We start from the raw sequence: 27988 nt of genomic DNA, 5'->3' as shown, positions 1-27988 counted from the left end.
TTGACATGTCGGTGTTGGACTTATCGGCAGGCCGCACAGCCAGTGCGTAGGCAGGTGTGGTCGATGGGTGGCGGGTTTTGTACATGTTCCCATGCCGTGTTCGGCGAAAACCTCTTAAACCCTCACTGCACGAGCGTGCAAGGACGTGCGGCGTAGGACCATGCTGCTGAGGCTGGTAGTATACATTGAGCCCAGTGAACGCACCTTTCTGCCCTATAGTGGCAAACAGGAGACTTGAGGCTGACCGAGACGGGGGGCCTTTGTTGTTGCTCCATTTCATGCTCATATCAGTATAAACAAGACATGCAAAGGTCTTTCTGTATACACTGCACACAGCCTAAAATATCTGCCCACAGCAAACTTCATGTAAAATATGGCTCGCGGCGAGTTTCATCATTTCAAGTGTAGTGCACGCACCCATAATGAAGACCTTTCAACGGATAGAAATGCGGTCGGTGCAGGAATCCACTAGGTGAGGAAGGCGCCAGCGGAAAAGGCTTCGCAGTCTCTCACGCGGAGGCATGCATGGCGAGGAGGGCGGCGGATGGTTGAGACGCTGGTTCGGCCGTGTTCTTGGCACGGATGCCGGAAGTGCTGCCGGGCCGTCGAGGGCGTCCCAAGCCCATGGACCTGCGCAAGCAGCTCGCAGCGGAGCACGCGACGTGGGCGCAGCTATTGGTGCAACAGCTGCAAACTTTGCAAACGCTGCGAATGCTGCGCACGCTTCCACGGGCAGCCTGCGATATAATCCCATTGAGGTTGAACTGCAGGTAAGTTCTAACTCAAGGCTCGGCGCTTGGCTTGGTTTGCTGTACGAATCTCAACGATATGACCTCTCGCACCCCTAGCGTCGTCATGCCGTCACCGGGCTGGCTGCGCCGCGCTTTGTTCCTCAACACTGGCGTTTCATTTCCACCGGCGTTTCATTTCCCCGCGCGCAGGAGCCCCACCCCGTCGCCACCTGCAACGGCAACCCCAGCTCGCGCACCTACGTCGCCACCTGGTGTAGCATCCCGGTACACCTGCACGTCCTCACCTTCGTAAAGCGGCCCAACCCCATAGCGCCGCTGCCCGGACCCAACTCGCCACACCCGACCGTCGCAGCGGCGCTGGACGCGCCGCCGCCGGTGCAGGCAAACATGGTCACGCAGCCCGACATGATCGCAATTGCGACGGAGGTGGAGACGGCGCTGGTGCAGCTGATTGCGGAGCCCAGCCCGCAGGTGGGTCGGTGTGCGGGCTGTGGGGGGTCGTGCGGCACCTGGGCCTCTGCGCTGTGGCGGCGATGGTGGAAAACGGAACCGAAGGGCCTGTCGTGCCACGGGGCCACGAATCAAATTTACCGGTACCCACCCAGTACTCACCCGCGACAATACCACGCTTTTTCCTGCACAGCCGCAACGGCAATTTCTTGTATTTTTTGCGCCGCTTACCTGCCCTTCTCTACATCCCACAGGTTCTGCCAGTGCTGGCCTGCGCAAAAGTCACGTGCCGCGCGCACATCACCAGCCCCGGCGACGACCACGTGACCCAGCGCATCCTGGCTGAGGTGCATGTGGCCACGCCGCGCGTGCCGGGCCTGGTGCCGCTGTCGCAGTGGCTGCAGGAGCGCTGGCCTGCATGTCGCGTGGAGGAGGAGGCTCCGGCGGCGGCGGGACAGGCCTTGGCGCAGGCGCCATCGCACGGGCAGGGGCAGGGGGCGGCGCAGGGGCAAGCGCACATTCAGGTTCAGGCGCAGGGGCCACAGCCGCGGCAGCAGCAGCAGCAGCAGCAACAGCATGTGCAGCCGCCCCAAACGACTTCTGCAGCTGCAGCTGGTTCCAGCAGGGCGGCGACCGCAGCCGCATCCCACGCCTCCGGCACCGCAACCCATGCACAAGCGCACGCGCCTGCCGCTGCGAGGCCTCCACCGCCGACGCCCCTGCCCACCTCGCAGCGTCACCCGGCTGCTGTGCCCGCCCCGGCTGCCGCTGCCGCTACCGCTTCCACCCAAGGCCACAGCTGCCATGGCCCTGCACGGACTGGAACCGGCAGTCGGGCTGACAGGGCCGCCACCTCCTCCCCCAGCGCTGCTTGCCCAGCGCGGCCTGTCCTCCACCGCCTCCCACGCGGCTCGGGCGGAGTCGCCGCCGCAGTCCGTTGGGAAAGCAGCGCCGCAGCCGCGGTCAGTCGGTGGCGGCGACGGCAGCAGCCTGAAGGACGGGTCTGGAGCGCCCACCGCGTCGCGCCTGCCCACCGTTGCTGGCGGCATCGCGTGCATTGCGCCGGAGGCCGCCGCCGGCGCCGCCGTGGCGGCACAACGCGCCGGCGCCGGACTGCTAGGCAGCAGCGACAGCGCTGCCAGTGTTCCGGACCTAGGCCTGGCAGCCGGCGCTGTGCCGAGCGCCGCCAGCGGCGCTGCCGACACGCGACCTCAGCCAGTGGCCGAGGGCACTCAGCCGCAAAGCGAGGCTGCGGGCCACGGCATTACGCGGGGGGTGGGCGCTTCCACGTCGGCAGGGTCTGGCGGTTTAACGCCGGGCCGGGGCCCTGGCGTGTGTCCTCCGGGACCGGGGCAGGGCTCCCAGCAGAGCGGTGCGGCGGCATTCGGCTGCTTCGGCTGCTTTTCCGGCGGGCAAGGCCTCGGTCATGACTCGGATGGTTCCGGGCCTGTAGCGGTTGGGCCAGCGGGCTCGGGAGCAAAAAATGCCGCAGCAGGTGTGCGCGCACTGGGGCCCGCAGGGCCGGCGAGGCCAGTGCCAGCGGGCGTGGCGGCTGGGCCGCTGGCGCCATCCGGTCGCGCCGTGCTCCCGCCAGCCGTCTCCCGTCGGCTGCTTGCGCCCGCGGCCGACACCGGCAGCGGCACTGCCACAGGTGGCGGCGGCGCTGCCGCCGGCGGATCGGGCGCGCGGCCGTATGGTCGTGCCGCGCTGCCGCTGCCTCCGCCTCCGCCGCTGCAGCCGCTGCTGCCTGTGACGGAGGCTATGGACGTGCTAATTTGCCTGGCCGAGGTGCTGGGGGCCCTGCACCGCCGCGGCCTGACGCACGGCGCCGTCAGCCCCAAGACGGTGCAGCTGCAGGTGACGCCGCCGCCGCCCGACATCCAGGCGCTGCTGAAGCGCCCCCAGCGCTCACGCGGCCGCGGCAACCGCCACGGCCGCGAGCAGGCGCCAGCGCAGCCGCAATTGGCGTCCACACCGGAAGGGCAGGCGCAGGAGCAGCCGCAGGATGCTGCGGCGGGGCATGCGGTGGTGCAGCGGGCGGGCGCGGACACGAAGCAGCTGCAGCAGCGTGGAGGTGAAGCGGCCGGGGCAGGGCCGGCACCAGCGCAAGCAGTGGTTGGGATGGCAGCAGCGGTGTCTGGCGCTGCGACAACGGACCCAGCACAAGCCCGACCTCCGGGGTCGGCAGAAGCGCTGGCGGGTGCTGTTGCCGCCGACGACAGCGGCGCCGGTGCGATCCCACGCCAGGCCAGCACCGCTGAAAGCGTGGCCACGCCCACGGCCCACGCCACCGCCAGCAAGCCGGCCTTGAGCGCTGCTGCTGCAATTCCTGCTGGTGCCGGCGGTCCCCTTTCGCCGACACTGCAATTAACGCAGGTGGCACAGGGCAGCGGCCCCGCCAGCAGCGGCGGCCGCGGCTCCGTGGGCAGCAACGGCGCCGCAAAGCCGGCGGCCAGTCTGCACCGGCCGGCCATGATGGAGTCACTGGCGGATCCCGCGATGGCGGCGTTTCTAGATTCCGGTTCCACGGACCCCAAGTCCCGCCAGACGCTAGCGCAGGTGGTGGCGGCGCTGGGCGGCGTCCCGAGGGCCAACCACCGCGGCGGCGCCGCTGCGGACGGCGCTGGCGCCGCCGACGGGGCTGTAGGCTCCAGCGCCGCCGCAGGCGGCAGCGGCATGGGTGGTAGCATGGGCGGGAGCGGACGGACGGCCATGTCAGCGAGCGGCCCCAGCGGCACGGGGTCGGCGCTGACGACGCTGCTGCTGGGCTCGGCGGCCGTCAAGTCCAACGCAAGCGCTAGTGAGACGGTCATGGTGACGGCGGCGCTGCCGTCCATCATGCTCGACTCGGCAGCGGCAGCCGCGGCGTCGGCGTCGTCGGCGCGCACGCAAACCGGCACAGGCGTGCTGAGCTCCTCCGAGGCCCCTGGGGCGAAGCAGGGACAGGCGTCGCCCACGCCGCCGTCTGGCAGTGTTGGCGCAGGCCGAGCCAGCGGCGCCTGTCGCCGCCGCTCCGCGGTCGCGTCACCTGACGCCGGCGGCGGCGGCGGTGGTGGCTCCGCTGCTGAGCGGGGCATCGCCAGCGTTGGGGGCGAGCGCAAGGCAGAGGCCGGGGGTTCCACTGGCCGCGGCGAGTTAGATATGGATGCGGATGCTGACGACAAGTCCTCCACACAGTCACTGCAGCTGCGGCCCATCGTGCCGCAGCCGCCGCCGGGCCAGAGCGCGTCGTCAGTAACGACGGCGTCGCTGGCGCGGCCGCCGCCGCAGCCGTCGGTGGCGCCGTCGCCACGGGATACGCAGCAGTCCGGCCTGCCTTCCATAGCGCAGTCCGCATCCACGCCGCTTGGCTCCTCGCCGCACGCGTCGTCGGGCCTACCGCACTCGGGCCCCGACACCATCTCGCAGCCCGGGACGTCAGGGCCGTCACAAGCGCTGTCGCTGCCGCAATCCCACGGCACCACCGGCCTTGGCCGTACCACCGTGACCACGCCGCACGAGACGCCCACAGAAGGCGACGACACCCTTGGCAGCGCAGGTGCCGCCGCCGCCGTCGCGGCCGGCGCTGTGACAGCGGCCGACACTGGCACCGGCCGCCAACGGCCCGCCAAGCCGCGGCGCCTGGTCGCGATGCTGACGCTGCCGGCGCTGGGGCCGGCGGTGCTGCAGATGCTGACGTGGGGCCGCGCGCGGCCGGTGGGCCTGCCGCGGGACCACCTGCTGTGGTGCGCGCCCGAGCTGCTCAACACGGGCGCGCTGGGCTGGCCCATCCTGCCGTTCATGCCGCGGCGCAGCGGCAGCGGCATCGCCGGCGCGGCCGGCGCCGGCGCCGGCGCCACCGGCCTGGACTTGCTGGGCCCTCTGGACCGCAGCATGGGCACGATGCGTAGCCACCGCATGGGCGGCAGCGGGCACCGCGGCCGGGAGCGCGACAAGGGCGGTAACGTGCAGTTCAGCGGCTTCCTGTCGGGCCCGGGGCCGGGCGATGGCAGCTACACGTACGGCGCGGGGCTGAACAGCAACATGGGCGGCAACCGGCGCTTCCGGCTGGCGGCGGCGCTGCTGATGGGGCACGACGCCAGCGGCGCCGCGTCCAGCATGTACGGCGTCTCGCCGTCCTGCGATGGTGGGTGGCGGGGGCCTGGCGCGGGGGAGTAAGGGGGGTTCTGTGCGGTGCAGCTTGTGGCTACTTGGAGTTGTGAATTGCAACTCAACTGATGCCTCACGGGGCACGGCCACTTCGTCGCCTTGCCTCCACGTTGCTTGCTCAGCCCACTTCACTCTTTACCTGCCACTGTCGCCCGCGCGCTCGCCTGCGCTCGCCTGCTCGCAGTCTACTCCGTGGGACTGCTGATGTGGCACCTGGTGACAGGGCAGGTGCCCTTCGACCACCTGACCACACAGGAGGTGAGCGAGTGACTGCCATCGCGGCCAGGCATCCACACCACCGACCACCCACGTAAACCTTCTACTTAGCCACACGACACCCGCCCACGGTCACCCACAACCTCTTATCAGCCCGGCTGCCTGTGCTATTCGCCTGCAATGAAGTTTGCCAACCACGAGCGTCTGACGATGCAAACTAACCATGCCCCCGGACAACATCGCCCACCGCCTCTCATAACCTGTCACCTGCCCGGCTGCCTGTAGAAGAACTGCCGAACGTGAATTTCTCCAACCCGACCCGCCACTGCAACCATGACCAATCATGCAACACTCCCTTGGCCCTTGGCGACCAGGTGGTTCGCGCCAAGGAGATGGGGTCGCTGGACGAGCAGCTGCCCTTCAGCCCCGAGCTGCCGCTCGCCTACATCGCCCTGGCCCGCCGTTGCTGGAGCACCGCGCCCATGCAACGACCCGCCATGCGGGTGAGACCCCAGACCGGGGGGCAGGTCGCACGGCTGTGTAGTACTGGGCTGCACTTGCAACGCGCAGGCTCCAGGCCCAACCAGCCATGCCTTTTCTGCCTGACTGGTGTGCCTCTGCTTTGTCGCGCTCTCCCTGCCCCAACGTTGCTAACACCTCATGCACGCGCGACGTCCCGTTCTTCGGATGCAGTCCGTCCTGGCGGAGCTTCGGAGCCTGCGTTGCCAGCTGCTGGGGCAGTCGCAGCCCTACGAGTCGCCCAGCAGCGGCTTCGGGTTCGGCTTCGGGCTGGGCCTGGGGCGCAGCAGCAGTGTGGGCGACTTCACAGGTGCGTCCGGGGCTGTGTGCCGCACATGCTTGGCGCGGACCGCCTGCACTTGTCGCACTCCACCCACACATACTCATTGGGCGCACGCTGCATCCGGTACATTTCAACAAGGCATGGAAAGGGTCGACACCGTGCATGTGAGGAATGTGCGAGCAAGCACGCGCGTGATTGGTGTACCGTCGCACCAGGGGGCGTGACGAAGGAGCCTCAAACATCCGCCCGCATAGCCCGCGCAGGGATGGCGCTGGGGCCCTCACACCGTCGCTGCATCCCTACGCAATGCATGCTTGTCATACTCTGTATATAAAACCTTCTCTTCATTGCTCGCAGGCGACAGCCGTCTCAGCTTCACTCTGTCGCTTGCGCTCAGCAGTCGAGACTTCTCCGGCGATGAGTACGCACTGGCCCGACCCCCCCTGGAGCTGGCCTTTGGAGCCGGCGTCAGCGCCCGCTCCGAGCACGGTGGCAGCGCTAGCATTGGCGGCAGCGGCGGCCCACTGCCGCCGCCCCCGCTGCAGTCGGCGCTGCCGCCGGGCCTGCTCACAGCCCTAACGGCGCCGCGCACCGCCGCCGGCGGCAGCGGGGCCGGTGGCGGCCGCCGCGGCGGTGGCAGCGGTGCGTTCATCGACGACGAGAGCGACCGCTTCACTGACACGGACCGTTTCACGGACCAGGCGGAGACGGAACAGAGTACGGTGCTGTCATCGCCGCCGACGGCCGGCACACCGTCCGGCGGCATCATGCGCTCCGGCAGTGGCGCCGGCGGTGGCTCGCGCCGCAATCTGCCGTCCGCAGCGTCGCTGACGTGCAGCTTCCGTATGATGCGCCGCGGTGGTGCCGGTAGCCATACTGGCGGCCGCCGCACGACCGGCGGCGGCGGCGCAGCCGCCGCCGGCGACACGCAGTCAAGCCCGGTGGCGCAGGGGGCGCAGGCGGCCGCCGGGCAGCCAGTCGGCCCCGGTGGCGGCGGCAGCGGCGGCGTCTACGCGCCAGCCAGCGTCAGCACCAAGTCCCACAGCGGCGGCGTTGGCGGCGGCCGGACTAGCAGTGGCATCTCGGCGGGACTCATGGCTGGTTTCAGTCCTGGCGGCAGCGTGCGCGCCTCGGATTCCAACTCCACCGCCGCCACGCCGCCGGGCGGGGGTGGCGGCGGCAGTGACCGGAGCATCAACAGCACGACTGCCATCGTGGCCGCCGCTGCCGGCTGCGCCGCCCACGCAGCGGTGCCGTTGGCGTTGGCGGCGTCCTCGAATGCCGGCTGCGCCGGTGCGGGCATCACGGTCGGCACGCTGGGTGCCGAGACGAGGCGGGGCGGGGCGGTGGCAGGTGGAGACGGAGGAGGAGGAGGATCTGATGCTAGCGGCGAGTCTTCTTTGGCGGCTCAGCCGGCAGCGGCTTCGGCCGGCAGCAACGTCGTTGCTGTTGCACATTAACTCAGAGCCCATAGTCGCACACAGTTGTTTGGTATCACCAGGAGCGCCAGCATGGTGCCGGTCACACCGTCCCGTAACTTTGGTGTGTGTCATGTTTTCGAAAAGGCGCTGCGCTTGATTTCATTAAGAGTAACGTAACCTTTGGCGGAGACCGTAAACTGTTCCGTTCTGTGTTTGTTCTGTTGTCGGGTGCCCAGGTTCGGGCCGATTTTGATCGCATGTGAAGCCTTGCAGTCTACAGGTACACATGGCGCAGCAGCACAGCAAGCTCGCAGCTTTTTGCGGGGCCAGTTACAGCAAGTTGCTATTGATGGGGTGCATTTGTTCGATTGTGTCTGTGTTTCGGTCACAGCACGCTCCTGGAGGACGCGAGGCCTGTGCGGCCAGAGCCCTTGCTTTGTCCTAATCTACTTCATGGGCACGCAGACTGCATGGGGTAGCGCCAGACTTGACAACGCCGTGCTGGATGGGCCTGACAAACATGGTTTGACTGGCCGTACGAATCAGGGGAGGTACCTCTCCTGGTACGGATTGGCTTGGTTGCGCCTGAAGACTTGGTGGTGGTGTGCAGTTGGCATCCTATCTCGCTGGCGGCCGGTAGAGGATTTGGAGGATTGCCACGCAGGGTTACTGCACACGTAATGCCGGTGCAGGTACGATACATCCGGGAAGCCCGGTCGGCTGGACAGTGACAGTCCGCTGGCGTGGATAAGCTGTAAGGCACCACAACGACTGTCCCTTCTTGTTGTGTTGCCATTCATAACGGCACTGGAGGGAAGTTGGGAACTGCCGAGTGCTATGCAGTTGGGCGGGGGCCAATGCCCGTGTGTGCGGCTGTGGCAATGGGGTGGACCGATGAGGGAGTAGGTGTGCGATGGGACAGTGTTAAGGCAGGTTGGTGAAGTCCCGTAGGGTGCAGCTGATTCCCAAAACCCAGCAGATGACAAACGATTTGCAACGGCAGGGCAGGAGTGCGCGGCTGCTCGAACGCCGGAGTTACTGTATCGACAAGTTGCTGGCTGGCTGCAAGTTTGCTGACGCGCATTCCTCACGCTCCGGGCGCCCGGCCAGGCGATAGCACCACACAGACACACCGCAACGCCACACTCGCGAGGCAGAGCCGCAGGGAGTAGGTGCGGTGGCAATGTCAACTGGTACCAGACGCCATCCCAACGCATTCTTGCGTGACAGTGGTGGCCTGGCGGGGAAATGGCGGCCAAGAAAGTGGTTTTCCCTCTCAAGGGAGAAGTGGGCTGCGCCCACGCCACGTCACGTCTGCATCATTTATCGACCTGCTCCGCTCCCCCCTCGCTTTCATCCGAAGTTCCCCCGGACCGTTCCTGGCTACCGTCCCTGAGGTCCAGAGCAGATGTCGCTCGTGACTCGCGTCAGCAAGTCCCTCTTGTAACCAATGCAATCTGGCTACATCCGTTACTTGTACAATCGTCGCAGTCAGCGGTATCCATGTCATCACTACCTGTTCCCGTCACCTTTCTCCCAAACTGTCACATCGTATAGGCGCTCGTCCAGAGGATTTGATTGTCACCACTTTAGTATTACATTGAGGGGGTTCAAACCCCTAAACAGCAAGGTTTTGTTATTTCTACGTGCGGGGGGCGGCCGTCCCCTCGAGGACGGTCCCGGGGATCTCAGGGTATGGGGTCCGGGACTTTGTTTCCTACGATTTCCACTCCGTTGTCAAAGCATAGGCCACGCTCTCCTCCTCGCTCTTTTGCATTGGTTCGATTTAGTTTGGGCTGGTATCTACACCCCCCTCCCTCCCCTGCTGCGCCCACAACTTTCCTGTCGGAGCATCGGAAGCCGAAGGTTTCAATATTGCCTCATCTATAGCCGGGGTCGGTTCGTACAGGCCCCGCCCGCCATGTGTCCAGCCGCGTCCCGCTGTCAAGCACAAGCACAGCAGGCAACAAGCCGAACAGCAACGCTAGGCTCGCCAGCAAAGACCGCAAGCCAGACACCGGCAGGTCCCAACCTGCGCGCCGGCGCCGCTTCCTGAGCGGCGCCGCGCTCTCCTCCTCCACGTGGCCTTGCCTGCCCCCTCTGCTACGCACATGTACGCCGCCACTGCTGGGCCCAGGGCCACTGCCGCCGCCGCCAGGTCCTGCGCCGCCGCCGCAGCCGCCAGGGCCAGCGCCGCCGCCACAGCCGCCAGGGCCAGCGCCGCCGCCGCCACCATCGCCGCCACCAAGGCGCAGGACCGCAGGCCGCGCTCCACCAAGTAGCATAGCCATCAGCACGTGCCGCATGTTCGTCGCTGAGTTGGCGTTGCGACCCTGCAATGGCCATCTAGTGGCCTTTCCCTTTAGACGCGAATTTCCTCTGCGACGCTTGCTAGCAGTCAACCTCAACCATTTATCGTGACAACAAGTTAGGCGCGCCCAAAGGCAACTTGCGTGTTGGCGCGTGTCACCCCTCGAGAAAGCTGGTTCCCGGCCAGGTCGCCGAAGCTGACCTCTGCTTTGCACCGCCCCGCTTTGCGTCCAACTATACCGTACTTAGTGCTGTTTAAGCGACCCCACAAACCAGCGGAGAGCGCGCAAGAGGGCGCCACTAAATCTACTGGAAAGAGGCCCACTACAACGGCCATGAGGGACGTCAGGGGAGCCCCACTGAACTGCTGAGTCTATGTCCGAGACTTGTCCAGGCCCCCCTTGAAGCGGCTGAATCTGCCCACAGTCCCGCAGTGTTGGCAACAGCATCGGCCTCTGACAAACCAAACCGCTGCTCCTGTGGAAATCCGAACGACGATAAACTAGAAGAGAAAGTGATGATGCAGAATGTGGTTGCCGGAACGGGCTTGTCGCCACTGCCTCGGCCTCCGCGCAAGCCTTACATGTGCGCCGCCCGCATGTCCACCCTTTTTGGGGACTCGATTGTAACGCCTTCAGCAAAGCGCAGGACACTTGCGCATGCCCAAGGGAACCGCGCGACCGCGCAGCCAAGCGCCAGACCTGCATGGCGCAAAGCCAGAGACATAGCATTAAATGGCGCACTGCCCCAGTCCGACGCTGGGAAGCTAGCGGCACAACACATCACAGCCCACCTGGCCAACCGCGATGACATCATTGCCGCGGTTGTCAGCGGGCCCATGACACATAAAACCAATGCCCCACCACCCAAGAGAAAACGGAAACTGGACCCGCCGCCAGAAGAACCCCCCTGGGCTGACCGCTGCCGCTACAAAGTTCGCTGGCAACCAACCCTCACCACGAACGGTATACTCAGCGCCTATAAGATACAGAACTACGACGCCATCAACGCCACAAAACCCTCATGTATGCTATGGGGACAGGGCATCCGCCGGTTTATGGCCCAGGTGCACTGGGCCGACACGGAAGACCCGCTCTCCTCCCTCTCACAGAACCCCGGCTGGGCGGCCGCCCTGGCACGGTACACCCTTGCCCAAGCTGAAGCACCCCCCGACCCCACCCCACCCCCTGCGCTTGATACCCACCTCACCAGCAAGCAGCGCCAGGGCCGGTGGCGGGACCCAGCACCCAGCATGGCGGCACGAAAACGTGCCACTCTCCGGTACTGCACCATTGACACCAACTCCTGCAACCCAGACACAGACATTCATCCGACAGGTCAGTATTGTATCCAGTTGGGTACACGAACACCCGGTCTAGCCGCCGGCACGGCGACCGACCCTGACCCTACCGCCAGAGTATACGGACCCGACGGCCGATGCGTTGGATCCATCTCGGCTACTCGCCTCGCCCTCCTCCACGCCCGCTATAAGGCGCTCAACCCCACCCAACCCCCGAAAGCTTTCGCCGCCGCCGTAGCCTCCCTGCTCACACGATATCGCCCCAGTAAACGCCACAAAGAGAGCTCTACCAACCCAGCGCACGAGGTCACCCTCTGTCCAGACCTAATGTCCACCCTTACCTCCCATCTTAAGTTCACAACAGAAGCATTTGCCTCCCCCCTCAACGCTACCGGCAACATACCGGCCTACTACACGGCACACCCCGAGGACGCAGTGTTCGGGGCCGCCCTCGACTGCTACAGCCGACTCCTACACGATGTGTCATTCCTCCACCCACCACCACAGCCCGAACAAACCAACCTGGCAATGGCCTGGGCGGTCGCCAGCGCTGAGGCAGCGGCAGCGCAAGCGCCACATTTGTCAGTCGTGGTCGTGCCGTATGGCGAAACCAGTGGTTACACGGCCTGGCTCCGGCACCCACTGGTCCACGCCCTGGGACATATCCGACCGGCACACACGTGGGCCGCCATGGCCTCCGGCCTAGGTCAGCCGCAAGAGCTCCCCGCCCACCGGCGCGGACTCCACCTCCTGTGTGTGGCAAACGAGCCCGGCCGGTTAATTCTCAACACGGCCCTGGGGAATGGACTAGCGGCGGCGCTGTCTGGCGCCCTTGGACACACTCCACAGCCTGCCGCCCGCAAGCCCTTGCCGAACCCAGACGCACCTTAACCGTGGCCCAAAACCCCTCGGAAGCTGGAGCGTCGCCTCCGCACCCACACCACCCCGACACCCCTACCACAGCCCCCCCCGGCCGCCCCCACACCCCCAACCCCCACGGAGCTCGCAGCCCTCTACCCCATAACCATTCCTCTCGCACACACGTGTGGCTCCGCCGTCTTCACCGACGGGAGCAAGGTCCCACACTCGAGCGACTACACAGGCCTGGGAGCAGCGATCTGGGACGAAACTGAAAACCGCACGACGCATATAGACGAAGATATCGCTTTTGACACTCCCCTTAGCACTATTCTCAGATGCGAGTCGTCGGCTATACGCATGGCACTTAGCCTCAACCTTGACTTGCCCCACCTGCGGATTTACACCGACAGCCTTGTCAGCCTGCTTATCCTTCGCCGTGCCATTCTGGAGCCCGAGTCGCTACACGTCAGCAAACACCGCGAAATGTTCGGGGCCATCACTGACATACTGGCCCAACGTGGGTTGGCAGGTCTGAAGACATACTTCTATCACGTCCGTTCACACCAAGCAGATACGTGCGTAGGAAATCAGAAAGCCGATGAGGCGGCACAGGCAGTGGCGACTAGAGAAACCCCGCCGGACGCGGTGGAGACCTTGTACTCGCACCCGTTCGAGACACTAGAGGGCTGGATTGCTAAGAGAGAAACTGTGGAGCACAATGGCAACGTAGAGGAACGGTTACGATACGCCAACGACCTCAATCGCGACCTGAAGAAAATGGATACACAAAAACAGGCTTATACGCAGAACTGTGGGACGCTACCAGGCAGCACATTGACGCGAGATATGGACTAAACCTGTTCGATGGCTTCCCGTTCGAAGAAGCACGCTGTGCCTTCAAATACCGATGGGGGCTCTCCTGGAACGCCAAGCGCGCCGCCCGTGTAAAACACCCCATACCCGGCTGCGCGGGGGGCGAATGCCCGCTGTGCCGATGCGTCGACGGTGGCACGCACACCCTGGGCGGCTGCACGCACCGGCGTATGAAAGCCGCGTACATCGCGAGGCACAACCGCGCCGTTCAACGGATCGCGAAGGCAGTAAGTCAAGGGCAGAATGGCGGATGCGTTATGTACATGGATGCAGGAAAGGACGCCCCCGCTTACAGTGGGGGAACACGCATACCCGCATGGGTGCTGCCAGGCACGCCAGAGAGCGTGCGACTACGATTTCGCCCGGACCTGCTGGTCGTCCCCTCCTTACGCATGACCCGATCTGGGCAGCCTACTAATATGCCTCGCACGCGACTCCAGAAAAGCGCGCATAAAGTCTACGTAATAGAAGTGGGCTACTGCTCTGACCTCAATCACCTGGACAAAAGGGCAGAAAAACTGCAACAACATGACGACCTTGCCACCGCACTCCGCACCGCCGGATGGGACGTGATACACAACCAGGACACAATCATCAGCCTCGGGCATACCGGCACCGTTACCACCCACCTCCATGCCCTGCTTAAAACGCTCGGATGCTCAACACAATCTGCGCACCGCACCTGCCAAAAGCTTGTCCAGCACGCTGTTCACACGACTACCGCCATTACAGCTCTCCGCCGGGAACTCTGCAGTCACCCATGGCCAGGACGCCCACCTTAGCACAGTACGCCCCGTTGTGAGAATGGGACCAGGCCCAGCGCGCCTAGGCGCGCTGCCAGCCTCCCCACTCTCCTTGGGGGACAGGGGCCCAGTGGCGGAGACCACTAATGTGGTGGTCTCTCATGCCCTCACGCCTCTACCTCCTCAGAACACGCCCTGTCACGCAGGGAGTACCATTATTATTATTATTATTCCTATTATTATTATTATTATTCCTATATCATAAGAAGAATAATAATAGAAACCGGACTTAGCCGCGCGGGCGATCCTCCGAGGGTGGGGGGGGGCCGGGGCCCCAGGCGTGAGGGACCCAGCTTTGTTGTGAGGAGCGTCGCGCGTGCTCGCGACATAGCTGGGGCCGCATACGGGAGTGCGCTCCGTGGCGTTTGTGTCGGAGCCGCGGCCATTTGCTGTCCGGGCAGCCGCGAGGGACCCAGTTGTGTAAATACAGCGCACAGAATTCGGCCCCCCACTTAAGAACGCCGCGTCGCCGAGTTGAGTATCGGGTTTGCGCGAGCACCGGTGTGTGGCCGCGTGGCCCCATAAAAGGGACCCAGAATTATGAATAGCAATTAATAGGCAGCATGCGCCTCAGGCACCGGCAAGGTGGCGCTGCGAGGTCGGTCGGCAACGTCCAACTACGGGCCGGTCGTGTCCCCAGCCCAGTACCATTCCTATAGCATCTACTACAACATATAAGGTCATTAGGGTAGCCCCGGGGCACTGAATCGAGCCGGGGCCGACCTCAAACATCTGCATGTCGCGTTCGCCAGGACACGCCATATCAGGCCAGATAGTAGCCTGATTACACCTATGCAGATATCTGTGTTGACGGCAATTGATCACGCCCCAAAACAACGCCTATGCAGGATGTTGGTCGGTCAATTTCGTGACTTGAGACGAGCACGTTTTAGCCTGCCGTCAAGCGCTATTGCTCGAATAGATTGCACATAACATGTAAATAAGTGGCAGAGTTTGTATCCCGCTCTGCATTTTGTTTGGGGCCTCCTTGGCGTGCGGGTTTGGCACGCGGTGAAACCCCCCTGATGTCCTGTACACATCAGTTAGGGACGGCGTGGTGGTCCTTAAAGTACTATCTATCAGAGGGTTTTGGGTGCCGTCATGTTGGCGCCTCCCTGGGGACACGATTTGTCATGGAGTGGGACGCGAATGGAGACGGCGCAATATCCACGTAGGCCGACGATGCAATCTAGCATGCTGGAAGGGACCAATGCAACCTCAGGAACTGATGAACGCACCCTCGCCCACGTCTACAGCCCTGGAGCACAAGCCTGGGGCGTAAGGAGCCCGCAAAACCTAGCCCTTCACTCGACGCATGACACGACGCGTGTCATTTGACAACTGTCAATACACACCTGCCCTTGCCGATGGTGACCGGCAGCAACGTGACCACCGCCGAGCCCGGCCCGCCGCCCCGCGAGCTGACGTGGCAGAACAGCCGACCAACTTCACATGGTGCACGGGTGAATGCGTTGCGGAGCTCGTGGTTCTCAGGCAAGGCCATAAGTGCGCGTACACGCGCTGATGCGTCCTGAATTTCCAGCCACTGGAACTCATTGCTGGTGATTGTGAGGAAAAAGTCCGGTGTTCGTCCTAGCAAGGAACACGCCGCTTTGGCCTGGTTAAGGTGGTTTAGGAAGTACTTAGGGCAGCCGGGGATTGTGGGGGGTAGAGCTAGGCGCATGCGCTGGCAGTCTTGTGCAGACAGAGCGAACGAGTTGGTTGCACGTCCTGACACTTGGCACGATGTTGTGCTGCGGCCCAGCTGTTGTTTAAGCGACAGCTGGTATGTTTCTAGTATCCACGCAGGATCCAGGCGTGTTGGCAACAGCATCGGCCTCTGACAAACCAAACCGCTGCTCCTGTGGAAATCCGAACGACGATAAACTAGAAGAGAAAGTGATGATGCAGAATGTGGTTGCCGGAACGGGCTTGTCGCCACTGCCTCGGCCTCCGCGCAAGCCTTACATGTGCGCCGCCCGCATGTCCACCCTTTTTGGGGACTCGATTGTAACGCCTTCAGCAAAGCGCAGGACACTTGCGCATGCCCAAGAACTCTATCAATATCAGGTCACCGTCCTGTTTAGTCGTTTCGGAGACAAAAGCGTCTGCCGTCCATTGTCTGACTGAGCCGACCGCCTCTTGGAGTGTTTACGGGCTCCCCAAGAGTCTATAGTAGTACGCACGTTGTTGTCTATTAAAACAACTGCACGTAGACGCCGAGGCCGTGAGCGCCCGAACAAACGTTTGACACCGGCCGGGTTTGTCTGTACTGCCAATGTCCTGCTATTGATAGGTAATGGTAGCCTCTATGTCGGGTGTCTGCTGCTGGTTCTCTGCTGTAAGAACCCGGCACGGTGTGTCCCATTCGGATGGACGTCTTTGACTCGCTCCTCCACTCCGTTGCGCATACTTGCGGCATTCCCACTGACACAATAGCAAGACGAAATGGATTGTGTATCTTCCGAGACTACAAAACAACGAGACATCCGATTCAGACGCAACGCAACTTGACGCCTTAACCGCCTGAGACTTAGAGGCTGCTGGCAGTGTGGCTGTGTTATTTAGTGTAGTCGCTTGGGCCCTGGGCGGCCACGCCTGAAGGCCCAGGCGGGCCGCATTCTTGTGCCCCTGAGCTTGGCGCCACAGCAGGATGAGCGACCATCTCAGCCGTAGCAGCAGTTTCTCTAGTGTTGGCTCTGGAGCCAACTCGGTCGCCAGCGATGCGCGGAGCATGTAAGCGCGGCCCGGAACTGTCCTGAGCATTGGAGCTAGCACCGAAAGGAGGGCCCTTCGCGGGGCCACGTTGTTTTCGCCAACCGGCTCCATAGAGAACGGGGGCCTTCCGTGAATCGTTGGAAAGCACTGCTCCGGGTCGAGGCCGCTGCGCGCATTGAGCCTGCTCATTTCGGGTCCGCATACGCAGGGCGGGTGCGGGTGGCGGAGGCGATGTCGGAGCCAACGACCTATTGGAACAGAACCAAACAGTGCAGGCGGCGGTATTTGGGGTGCTCTACACGCTCGCAAAAGAGAAGCTCGACACGTCCAAGCGCTTCGCCTTTGCCAAGCTGATTCTTGATTTCTTACAGTGTTTCATCCTGATTGGTAAGTGTGTTTTGGATGTGGGTACGCGATGCTGTGCGCCTCACTAATCGTTATGAACTTGCGCGCATCGCATGTGAACTCGTTCTCCTGGCTCCCTCCTCCAGTCAACCCTACGTATGGTGAGTTCGCATCATGCGGGTGTGCAGAGTGCCGTCCCTTCCGCGGGGGACGCAAATCACATGGGGCGGTGAGGCTTGCGGTATAGAGGAGCACGGGTTCGTGTTGCGCCCCGCGTAGGCACCCCAATGCGCTGTTCTCTGGGTGGTGAGGAAGCCTTTTTCTCTGGGTGATACTGATACACATGCTGTATTCTCTCTTCAGGATGGGCCATTGACACTAACGCGTGGTACTGGAAGGCCATTAAATGGGTGCACTTCAGTAACCCCATCATCGCCAAGGCGAGTCGGCATGCAGGGTTGCAGTGCTTTCTGGCTGCGGGTTACGGCATTGGTGATGGGGATGAAATGCATGACGTAACGGTTTTGGGCAACCTCCCACATGTGCTAAATCTTGTATGTTGCTGCACAGGGTTACAACTTCTTCGTGGCGATACTGTACGTGCTTGCGGCAGCGCTGGCGATCAGCATCATGCTGTGCATATGGGTCGGCTGGTGCTTCAAGAATGATCGCTTCCCTTATGTCTGGTGAGTGCGCGGTGATGCGTTACCTTGGGTGTGCACCAGGAGCGGGACTCGATTGTCAAGCGGCGGTGTTGACCGACACGGCGCTGGTTGCAGGCCCATCAAGATGCTGCGTATCGTGGTCGCCACGTTCTTCGTGGTCTTCTACATCGGTTCATTGGCCATCTTCATGGTGGCGCTGAGCTGCCGGTGGTTTGACCCCGACCCTGCCATCAAGTTCCACCTGAGAGCGTTTCCTGACGTCGGTGGGTGCATGCGTGGGGTTGTTGGGTTGGCGGCAGACAGCCGGGCGTGGGGGACAACATGGGCGGGAATCGCTTCCTTCAGCCTTCGGTGCTGCGGTGCGGTAGACATGCTCTGCCACAATGACGAATGGCGGGGAACCATGACACCGGAGCTCGCTGCTCCGGTCGAGCGCAGGGCAGTCCCAGGTTTTGCACGAACACACGGTGCACACTGCTGCTACTAAACGGCTCGTGCCTTCAAAATGTCGTAGGCTGTCTGGTGATGCCACACCTGGCGCACATGGCGGTAGCGCTTTGCTGCTCGCTCGTTTTCTGCTTCATCGCGTTTGCAATGACTGTTGCGGACTTCGAGATGAACCCAGTCAGCCGCCGCTGGCTGGCCTCACCGCACGCGCGGGTTGAGGTGCGCGGTCTGTTGGTGAAAACCATCATGACCATCACCGTGTCCGTCATCTCGGGCCTGACAAAGGTTCAATCAGTCATCCTTATGGGCACCTCGGTCTTCCTTTTCTGGTCGTACGTGCGCTGGGTAAGTAAGCGCGCAACTAAGGGCTAGGGCTGGGCTGAGACCGGCGGCGCATGACCTAAGCGGCGCACATATGCGCTGACTAGTGCTGCCACCGTCTTGCTTTCAACACAACAGGAGCCCCACTTCATTGAGTGGATCAACCATACGAGGGCGGGCCTGTACGGCATGGTCAGCTGGGCGGGCATCCTCCTCGTGGTTCTCACCTTCAGCCCTGATCGCAAGTACTCGGATTTCAGGTGCGCTTGCGGGCAGCGGTCCTCAGGCACAGGAATCACGGGGGTGTTTCATCTGAAACTGAATGTGCTATCAAACACCGATTGTATGTGGTTGTGGGCTAACTTGACCACTGCGCCGTGACGCCCCAGGTCAAAAGTCACAACCATCATGGTTGCTGGCCTGCTCCCGTGCATGCTCGTTGGCTTCCTTGCGTCCTTCATCCGCCTTCGCTGGCGAGTTAAGAATGCAATCAAGGCGTTCAGGTGAGCGCGGGTGCACTTGAAGTTATGCAATCGCAATCGTGGCCTACTCAGCCTACTGCCGCCATGCCTCCAACCGCCAACTTTCATGGTCCTGCTCCTGCACTGCAGCCACATCGACCCCAACAAGTCCCGGCTCAAGGACATCTACCGCTTCCCCGACCCGATGGAGGTGGAGATTGTGTCTCGCGTGTGCCGCAAGTGGACTGAGGACGACGTGCTGGACCCGGACGCCGTCAAACTGGCGGAGACCGTGCTCAAGGTGCGACAGCAGTGCACTGCACTTCAGCGTGCGTGATTAAATTAGGCCCTGATCGGGTGCCACAAATGAAAGGGCAACGTGACTTGCTATGTGTACTGCAGTTATGCGTACGCTCCTCCTAATCTGGCGTCCTCCCGCAAATACACCATGCAGGTCGGCATGGCGCACTTCCACGACGACGTGTTCCTTACCATCACCTACTCCAATTTCCTGATCGAGGTCCAGAACAACTACCAGTCGGGCGTGACACAGCTTCAGCAGGCCAAGAAGCTGGAGCCTTCCATGAGCGACCGCTTCGCCATCTTTGTGCGTGAGCAGGAGCACAAGCAGAAGGCCCAGAGCCAGAGCAGCGGTGAGAGCGCAGTGGACCTGGTGTCCTATGTGGAGTTCCAGCGCAACTACCGCCTGCTGCTGCGCGCACACAAGGGATCGCTGTACGCTACCCGGCACTTCTGGAAGCAGCTGCTGCACCACGACGTGTCGTTCAGCGCTCTGGCGCGCGCTTTCCGCTCTATCGAGGTCAACAAGACCAAGGCCGACCGCACCTATAAGATGGTGCTGGACAGGTGTGTGCCTTGCGGCTGCTCCTGCACTCGCTGGCTGAAACTATAAGCAGCGCGGGGTTTGCCCTGCTACACCTGCTTTACCTTGTTCTGACTGCCTCATTTGCTTGTGGTTTTTCAGGTACCCGAGCAGCGTCAAGCTGCTGCGTAGCTACGGCCGGTTCCTGGAGGAGGTCAAGAACGACCCCTGGACTGCAGCCAAGTACTACAGTGAAGCGGACAAGGTGGAGGAGCAGCAGGAGAATGCCGCCAACGACGCCATGCTCAGCGATGCAGTTGGCGATGGCGACCCGTCGTCAATGCTGGCCCAGGTGGACGAGAAGAACAACGCCGTGGCGGTGATCAACGCCGTGGGCATCATCCAGATGGCCAACAAGCCTCTGATGAAGTTGTTTGGCTACCGTAAGGGTGAGCTGGAGGGCAAGAACATTTCCATCCTGATGCCGCAGCCCTTCAGCCAGCGCCACAACGGCTACCTGCGCAACTACATCACTACGGGCAAGGCCAAGATCCTGGACTCCGTGCGCGAGGTGGTGGCCATCCATAAGGACCGCTACGTGTTCCCTTTGAAGATCGCCGTCACCAAGGTGTCCGGCACCGGCGCAGACAGGTAGGCCGTGGAAGGAAGGCCAGGGCGTCTTGTTGTGCTTGGTCTACCTGCTGTACCTGCAATTTCCCTGCGACCATACCTCGTCATACACTGACCCGCCATACCTCGCCATTTGCACCAACTGCTTCGCCGCCCGCAGTCTGTTCATGGGCGTGCTGAAGCCGGCGGAGGACGACCCCAACACTGTGCGCGCCTGGATTATGACCCAGGGCACGATCCTGTGCGTGGACCAGCGCTTCAGCGACTGGTTCGGCCGCGGCCCCCAGGAGCTGGTGGGGCGCCCCTTCAACACCATCGCCACGGAGCAGGACGTGCTCATCAAGCTGCTGGACCTGGCCAACGCCTCCACCGAGGCCGAGTTCCAGGAGGGCCGCGTCACCAGCGAGCAGGTCCACCTGCTGCACAAGTACACGGAGCCGGTTCCGTGCAGGCTCAAGGTGCGCTGGACGAAGGGTGGCGGGCTACAGCTGGGGTTGCGTCATCCACCGCATGGCCAAGTCGCCTTGTAGCGCGTTTTGCCGTACATGCTCACCTCTTCAGCCGCTTGTCAATTGGCCGCAGATGACGCTTGGCGGCACCGACAGCCAGCGCATCTTCGTGGTGCACGTCAAGCGCGTGCGCAATGACCAGAACAACATGATGGTGACCGACCACAAGGGCCGCATTATGTACATGAACACCGACCTGGCCTCGGCGCTGGGCTACACGCCCAAGCAGGTGCGCTGCGGATGCATTGGGGTCTCTGTTCTGGGCGTGTAGCGTGCGATGCTTGTACCCCATCCTGTTCGTACTGGCGAGTTGACATGACGATCTTTGCCGTTTCGTCTGCAGGCTGTGAAGATGGACATCAGCCAGCTGATGAGCCACCCCTACTCCATGCTGCACTACAAGTACATGAAGGAGCCACCGGCCAAGGTGCCGCTGCAGTCTTGCCGTAACGCCGCGACGGTGGTTATGCTGGACAGCAAGAAGCAGCCGCACCCCGTGAAGCCGCATTTGTCGCTGCGTGAGGAGAACGATATCATCACGCACGTCGTCAACATCGAGTTCTCATCCTGGGAACGCGGCTTGGATGAGCGCCGCCTATCCATGGTCATTGATGAAGCGGGCATGGTGAGCGCTGGGCGAGAACTGGCTGGGTGCTACCCTCGGGCTGACGTACACGTCTTTGTGATGAAGCCAAGGCTGTGAATACTCTTAATTGCTAACTGCATTGCTCTTGCTTGTCGCGCAGATCCAAAGCGTGTCGGACACGCCCATGGGCGTCTTCGGGATCAAGCCAGCCTCCATGGTCGGGCACAGCGTTGCGGAGTACATCGACGCGCTTTCACCGCTGCGTGGCGAGCTGCCGGAGATCATCAAGAAGATGGTGGCGCTGGTGAGCACAGCGCTTTGTTGGGTCACCGTGCGCCTCTTGTTGCTGTCCGTTCAGCTCAGTTTCAATACCACTGCCGCTTACATTGGACGCGCTGCTGCCTTTTCGCCGCAGCAAACGGAGAAGCCCGGCTACTCGTGGCGTGTGGGCGTGCACCCGCCCGTCGACGAGGCGGCGCTTGCGACCGCAAGTGCGGTGGCGCAGGCCATCTTGGCAAAGAACACCCGCCCTGCGCTGATGGGCATGGAGATCAAGCCACCCGCAAATGAGGGCGAGCTCCCGGTGGTGTCGGTCACGCTGTTCAAGGCGGACATGGTCACAGGCGTGATGCTGGTGGACCACAACAACGTCGTCGTCAAACCCAACTGCTGCGTGCTGCACCCCACAGGTGGGCTCATCAGTTTGGGAAGGTGGTTTCGCGTTGGCCCGAACATGCTCCTTGCCTTGGGCTGCGCCTCCTAATTTGATATCACCGTCTTGGTTGCTTGAGCTTGCAAGGTCGTACCTTTGGCCTGTTATGCTACGAGTACCCTTTCCCCTGAGCCTGTACTTGGCCTTCCGCATCGTCGTACTTCGCTCCACAGGCCTGCTCTTCGGCGTGGCTAACCAGGTGCTCATGAAGCGCAAGGCCTCGCAGTTCTTGGACATGCCGCACAACGTGCACTCGGAGTGGCTGCTGTCGGACCACAAGGTCAAGGGCGCCATGAAGACCGGCACCACCGGCCGCAAGATTGGCCCAACGCGCAACATCACCGCCTTCCACGAGGACGGCCAGCCGCTGACCATCCGCATGACGGCCGTGGCGCAGGAGAACAAGCGCGTCAACGTCAAGTTCAACTTCGCCAACTACTGGACCGGCAACACGGATGTGTTCCTGCGCACTCTGCACGGCAACGTGGAGCGCGCGCAGACGCGCGGCCAGGAGGCGCCCGCTGCTGCGCCGCCAGTTGCGGACCCCAAGAACAACCGGAGCGGCCGCCGCGCGCTGGTCACGACGTCCGTGAACGCCAAGGGCGGCGTGAAGTGGGCGGGCATTGGCGGCGGCGACGCAGACCCAGACGGCGATGAGAAGAGCGTCAAGGGCAACGGGCGCAAGGAGGCTACCCTGCCGCACTCGCCAACAGCGGACAAGCTGGGCGGTGACGGTGGCACGGCCCCGCGCATGAGTGACGCTGGGGGCCGCAAGTCCGAGGACGGCTCGCTGTCCGACAGCGGCAGTGGCAGCGGCGATGAGAAGGCGGAGGACGACAAGGCCGCCGAGGGCCAGGACGGGCTGGGGGCCTGGGGCGGCGGCGGCAACAACTGGGGCGCTGCGGTGGACGACGACCAGGCATCAGGCGTATCGGGCAGCCAGGTGGATGGCGCGTCCGTCGTCTCGGGCAGTGAAGCTGGCGGCTACCAGACTGACTTCAAGCGCGGTCGGCGCTTCAAGAAGCTGATGAAGTTGCTTTCGTCGGCCAAGGCCAAGGCCGACCTTACGCGCTACAACCGGCACACGTACATCGTGATCGCACTACTGCTGCTGGTGCACACGATTTGCTTTGCGCTGTTCCTCATCTTCCTGGAGAACCAGAAGAAGTATGTGACGGAGGTGGACTCAACCCAGGACACTTCAACGTACGGCTTGGACGTGGCCATCCTGTCGCGCGCCATGCAGAACGTCTACAACAACAACACCAACCCCGAGTGGTACACGTGGGACGACCTGCCAGTGATCCTTAAGGACACCACTTCCGCAATCGACATGATGGAGTTCAACCACCAGGTGCGATGCGGCACACGCTGAGCGGGTTACGTGAATTGCACTACCTTGTGCCTGGGGCGTTGTGACTTGGCCCTATGCGCACCACTGCATCCGCGGCATTGACTGACTTCTTCTTGTGCAGGGCCTGTACCTGGGCTTCGGCAAGCTGCGGCATCTGGGCGACATCTACGAGCTTGGTGCCATCTGGGAGGGCCGCACGCTCAACGAGACCCTGTACATCGATACCCGCAACCCGTATCACGTGGTAAGTGACGGTGGCCAGCTGTCAATCGCGGTCAGTCAACTGTTTGTCCTTCCGTTGCATTAGCAGTCATTTACCTTGTGCCGGCCCTGTCCCTCCGCCCTGCAGTCTGACCTCAACAGTCTGTGGCTGATGGGCAACGCGCTCATTGCCAGCGGCCGTGAGCTGGTGTCCAATCACATCCGCATCGCCAACGCTACCGGCAAGAACTTCACACTCAACCGCGACTGGCAGTACGTGATCAACAACGGCCCCGCTTCCGTCACCGCCGGCTACCGCTACAGTCTGAACGGCATGGTGTTGCGCACCTGGGACAGCGTCGGCCGCGTCAACATGCTGGGCATTGGCCTGCTGATTGCTGAAGGCGCCGTTGTGTGCGGTATCGCGGCTCTGTACATGTGGGTGCTGCTCAAGCAGGTGGCGCGCCAGCGCTACAGCCTTTACTCAGTGTTCCTGGTCATCCCCACCGGCTTCCTGCGCGCACTGGCAAGCAAGCACGTGCAAGTGGATGGCGAGGACGACAACGACAGTGACAGTGATGCGGGCGACGATGCAAATGCCAACAAGGAGCGCAACAAGGACACGGCAGCCGTACCGGGTGCAGCCTCCACCAAGGATGGCAAGACTGACGACGGCAAGGGCGATGACAAGGTAGGCACCGCACTGGGCTCAGCCATGTCTGCCATCAAATGGTTGCAAGACTTACATCCTGAAAAGGTTCGATTTTGCTCTAACTTGCCCTTGTGCCTTGGGTCGCGCTTCCTGCCTGCCGTAGCCTGTCATCCTTCCTGGCGTCAAGACTAAGGCCGTGGTGGTTGACATGGGCGAGGCGGCGGACACGCCGCAGCCCATGTGGCGCCGCCTGGTGCGCGCACTATCACCGTCCAACTGGCTGGGCAGCGGCCATCTGGGCAACGTGGACACTGGCAAGCGCAAGCTGATCAAGGACAACCGCGACACCATGACGCTCACCGTGCCGTTCCTCATCTGGGGTGCTGTTGTGATCTCCATCTACACGTACTCGTACCTGACGCTGAAGAAGGTCTCTGAGCCGCTGGTGAACCTGGATGTGGCCAACCGCGTGAAGGCCAAGATCAACCGCGTAGTGTTCACGGCCCAGGAGGTGATCAGCCAGCTCACGCCCGAGCTACGCGCCAAAGCACAGCACGAGTTGTTGGTGCGCCAGGCGGACCTAGAGATGTTTTACGACGCCCTGCTGTACGGTAGCGACAACCTGCCTGGTGAGTTTCGGTTGCCGCCCAGGGCACGCCCCGTGCACTTTGGCAATGTCCTTGCTTGCATCAGTTGCCAATGCTCTTATCGGTCTGGCTGTTGTGTTTGTGTGGCGCCTCGTGTAACCCTCATCCCAACTTGGCCTATGCAGAGATGGCCTTCTCGCACACCGCGGGCACCTTGTTCAGCGGCGCCGCGCCGGCGCAGATGTTCTTCCGCTCCAAAGACCAGTGCTACGTGAAGGACTACCCCGGCCGCTGGTGCTTTCCCGAGGGCCACATGTACCACGAGGTGTCAATGAACGCGCTGGACCCCATGGTGCGCCGCCTGATCGAGGAGGCACTGCTGCTGGGCAACGATGCCGACGCCGACCTTAACTTCAACAGCACCCGCTTCGACTTCGTGTGGCGCGTGGCCTACCACCAGCTGATAATGGGCGTTTGGGACGCCAACGGCATTTACACAGGTAGGTTGAGTCCCCGGCAGCTTGTAGGCTGAGTAGGACATCGGGTGCTCACGTGTTCCCGGTAGCTTCTGGGCTGAGCAGGAGGCCGTGTGCTCACACACATATTCGCTAAGCGACCCCAAATCCTATTTTACTGCCGCCGCAGCTGCCGCCAACCAGAGGTTCGGCCAGGTCCGCATGGCTCACATCATTCTGTTCGTGCTATCCATCTGCCTGGCGATTCTGTTCCTGGCTACCATGTTCCGGCCATTCATCCGCCGCACCGCCATCGAGGCGCGGCAGGTGGCAGAGCTGCTCAGTCAGTTGCCACCCGAGATGGATGTGGAGGGCCTCGTGGCGTCGGCCATGGCCAGCAAGCGCCGCGACGGCGAGGAGGGTGAGGAGGGCGTCGACAGGTCCCGCCGGTCCATCGACGGCCGGGGCAAGGGCAGCGGGCGCAAGTCCGTAGACGGCGTCCGTGCCTCCATGGACGGGCCAGGGAAGGGCAGCGGCAAAGGCGGCAAGGCCGCCGCTGAGCAGGAGGATGACGCGTCCAGTGTAGCCTCCAGCATGAATTAGAACGGGGAAGGGCTGTGAGCTCGTATGGGACTGCCAGCATCCAGCGCGCTGAGCTTGTATAGCGCGGCAATGTCATGGCCGTGGCGTGACACTCGGAGCGAAGGGCTCTGGAAGGACGAACCCGGAACTGAAATGGAAAAGGGTGTTGTACTTTCTTGGCTTGGGAGATTGTATTCGTCAGCAAGGGCGCTGGGTGGCCACGAAGGTGTACATGCAAGGTGTGAGCGCAGGGTGCTGGACAGCGAGGGGGTTAAGGCTTTGCCTGCGTCACCCATTTATCCGGAGGTGTAAGATGCTGTGTGAGCGTCAATGATATGCTGGTATCACGCTTGGCGTAATGAGAGCGCCGCCGCCTCTGGGCCTCAACAGCGTGCGACGCCGAAGAACGAAGTGAGCTGCGGATGGCTCTTTGGGCGGCCGCAAGCCGTATGCTATTGATTAGGAGTTAAAGTTGCGGGCCATCACGCCTGCATCAATGGCCGTAGTGCTTACGTACGCCTGCCTTAGGCCCCTGCGTAAGGGTGCGTGCAGGCGTCATCAGGCGCACTAGAGATGTCACGATACGATGGTCGGTGCCCCTGTTTAGTTGAACACAGGCTGAAGCCCAGCTGGAGTCTGGGCGCGTGTTTCTTCGGCATGTATGCGTTGCACACTTGCCGGACGTGCGTGCTTGTTGGTGGACAGATCACGGCAAGCGTTAACGACCATCATGCGTTTTGGTGAAGTAAATGCTCGGGGCTAATGGTGATCTGCACAAGGATTGCTGTGCAGCGCCTGTGATGCCATGCCTGGTGTCTGCTCGCAAAGCGGTGTGATGGGGTCGTGTGTTGGTGTGGGCCTTGACCGGTCATCTTTTACTATGTCCTCACCCGACACGGTGCAGGTAGGCACTCTTCCGCGCTGACCCCTGCAAGAACGGTGCGTATCTCGGACACGTTTTGGTCGGTCAATAAAAAGAGCGCCCCTGCAAAGCGCTACCTTGTCTGTGAGATTGCGTATGACCTACGACCACTTGACGTAAGCGCGGCAATAAACCGTGGCTGAGGGGCAATGGTGTGCATGAATACGTTGCGTGTGACCTGCCCGTTTTGAGTGAGGTCCGCATGCATTGTTCGCGCTGGTGGATGCATTGTAGGTCTGTGTGTGCATGCAGTAGTCGGGAACAATTGGCACGTGGTGTAGTTGCATGCGTTGGGCGAAGGCAGTCCCGTCGCTGGATGGTGGCCGCTCCGTGCGGGCGCGGTGCGGCGCCTGGGCGGCGGGGACTTCCGTGGAACCTTGGCACAGAGCTCAGAACACGTAGGCGCGGCATGGGTACTGATATTGTAGCCGTGCGCTACTGAAGCGAAGCGCGGTATTGGTGCACTGTAATGCACAGGCAGACAGGCGTTTGACGACCTGCAAGGCCCTTACTCGAGCTGTGTGGGCAGTGTGCGTAGGGCGGCTGGTCAAAGACACAGACAAGGGGTTTTGGGGCTGAACCCGAGCGCCGCAACTCAGGGGGGCAGGGGAAATTCCAGCCCAAACTAAACCAAACCAAGCTGAAACGAGCGGAGCACAGGTAGTGAGGTAGAGGCGTTAGTTGCAAGTGATAATACTTATGGGATGGGGCCATGGGGGCCGAGGCGTCGTGGAGCAGCAGTGCGAGCGGCGCCGGTCGCCGCCCAGGCGCGGTGGAACGCATAAACACAGGACAGCCACGCGGAGACGACAAACAAAACCCACGACTTACCTGGCGACCAGGAAAGCAGCCCCGACGCCAGGCAGGGAGCGTCGGGCCAGGAGCGCGACATGTGGTAAAGGGGAAAGGCAAAAATTGGAAGGGCAGGGCACTGTGAAAGGGCCGAGGCGCGTCGGCAATAGGATAAAGAAGGAATAACAAAGACAAGACTACACACAAGGCGGTGAAAGAGGCAGAGTGGGCGCAAGGCAAGGGTTAAGGGCAAGGGGCGGATGGCATGGGGGGGGGGGGCGGTTAGGGG

General features: G+C 62.4%; 5 protein-coding genes across 5 annotated transcripts; 3 read left to right on the top strand and 2 right to left on the bottom strand.

Moving 5' to 3' along the window:
- The first annotated feature begins 122 nt into the window (after nucleotides 1–122).
- On the top strand, nucleotides 123–9249 carry CHLRE_17g708050v5 (uncharacterized protein). The gene is made up of 8 exons (XM_043072034.1): nucleotides 123–770; nucleotides 942–1223; nucleotides 1457–1981; nucleotides 2082–5328; nucleotides 5536–5609; nucleotides 5942–6070; nucleotides 6261–6396; nucleotides 6727–9249. The coding sequence occupies exons 1-8, from the start codon at nucleotides 522–524 to the stop codon at nucleotides 7827–7829; spliced, it is 5745 nt and encodes a 1914-aa protein (XP_042914493.1). The 5' UTR covers nucleotides 123–521; the 3' UTR covers nucleotides 7830–9249.
- A 124-nt stretch (nucleotides 9250–9373) lies between these two features.
- On the bottom strand, nucleotides 9374–13352 carry CHLRE_17g708038v5 (uncharacterized protein). The gene is made up of 4 exons (XM_043072033.1): nucleotides 12652–13352; nucleotides 11923–12150; nucleotides 11305–11405; nucleotides 9374–10801 (listed from the first exon to the last, which is right to left on the bottom strand). The coding sequence occupies exons 2-4, from the start codon at nucleotides 11977–11979 to the stop codon at nucleotides 10735–10737; spliced, it is 225 nt and encodes a 74-aa protein (XP_042914492.1). The 5' UTR covers nucleotides 11980–12150; nucleotides 12652–13352; the 3' UTR covers nucleotides 9374–10734.
- Nucleotides 13353–13411: 59 nt separating this feature from the next.
- On the bottom strand, nucleotides 13412–14462 carry CHLRE_17g708025v5 (uncharacterized protein). The gene has a single exon (XM_043072032.1). It carries the CDS (start codon nucleotides 14321–14323, stop codon nucleotides 14132–14134), a length of 192 nt encoding a protein of 63 aa, XP_042914491.1. The 5' UTR covers nucleotides 14324–14462; the 3' UTR covers nucleotides 13412–14131.
- A 160-nt stretch (nucleotides 14463–14622) lies between these two features.
- On the top strand, nucleotides 14623–16294 carry CHLRE_17g708013v5 (uncharacterized protein). The gene has a single exon (XM_043072031.1). The coding sequence runs from the start codon at nucleotides 15305–15307 to the stop codon at nucleotides 15470–15472; it is 168 nt and encodes a 55-aa protein (XP_042914490.1). The 5' UTR covers nucleotides 14623–15304; the 3' UTR covers nucleotides 15473–16294.
- A 68-nt stretch (nucleotides 16295–16362) lies between these two features.
- CHLRE_17g708000v5 (uncharacterized protein) lies at nucleotides 16363–27389 on the top strand. The gene is made up of 23 exons (XM_001691499.2): nucleotides 16363–16673; nucleotides 16864–17042; nucleotides 17147–17161; nucleotides 17364–17440; nucleotides 17571–17686; nucleotides 17780–17928; nucleotides 18180–18457; nucleotides 18572–18693; nucleotides 18823–18936; nucleotides 19045–19195; nucleotides 19349–19761; nucleotides 19880–20368; nucleotides 20508–20805; nucleotides 20930–21085; nucleotides 21200–21481; nucleotides 21603–21746; nucleotides 21858–22131; nucleotides 22328–23508; nucleotides 23630–23752; nucleotides 23858–24400; nucleotides 24525–24990; nucleotides 25134–25448; nucleotides 25594–27389. Exons 1-23 carry the CDS (start codon nucleotides 16591–16593, stop codon nucleotides 26004–26006), a joined length of 6381 nt encoding a protein of 2126 aa, XP_001691551.2. The 5' UTR covers nucleotides 16363–16590; the 3' UTR covers nucleotides 26007–27389.
- The last annotated feature ends 599 nt before the right edge of the window (nucleotides 27390–27988 follow it).

Source organism: Chlamydomonas reinhardtii, chromosome 17 (assembly GCF_000002595.2).
Source record: "Chlamydomonas reinhardtii strain CC-503 cw92 mt+ chromosome 17, whole genome shotgun sequence".
NCBI lineage: Eukaryota > Viridiplantae > Chlorophyta > Chlorophyceae > Chlamydomonadales > Chlamydomonadaceae > Chlamydomonas > Chlamydomonas reinhardtii.
Note: the sequence above shows the minus strand (reverse complement) of the source record. Positions and strands in the feature narration are given on the sequence as shown.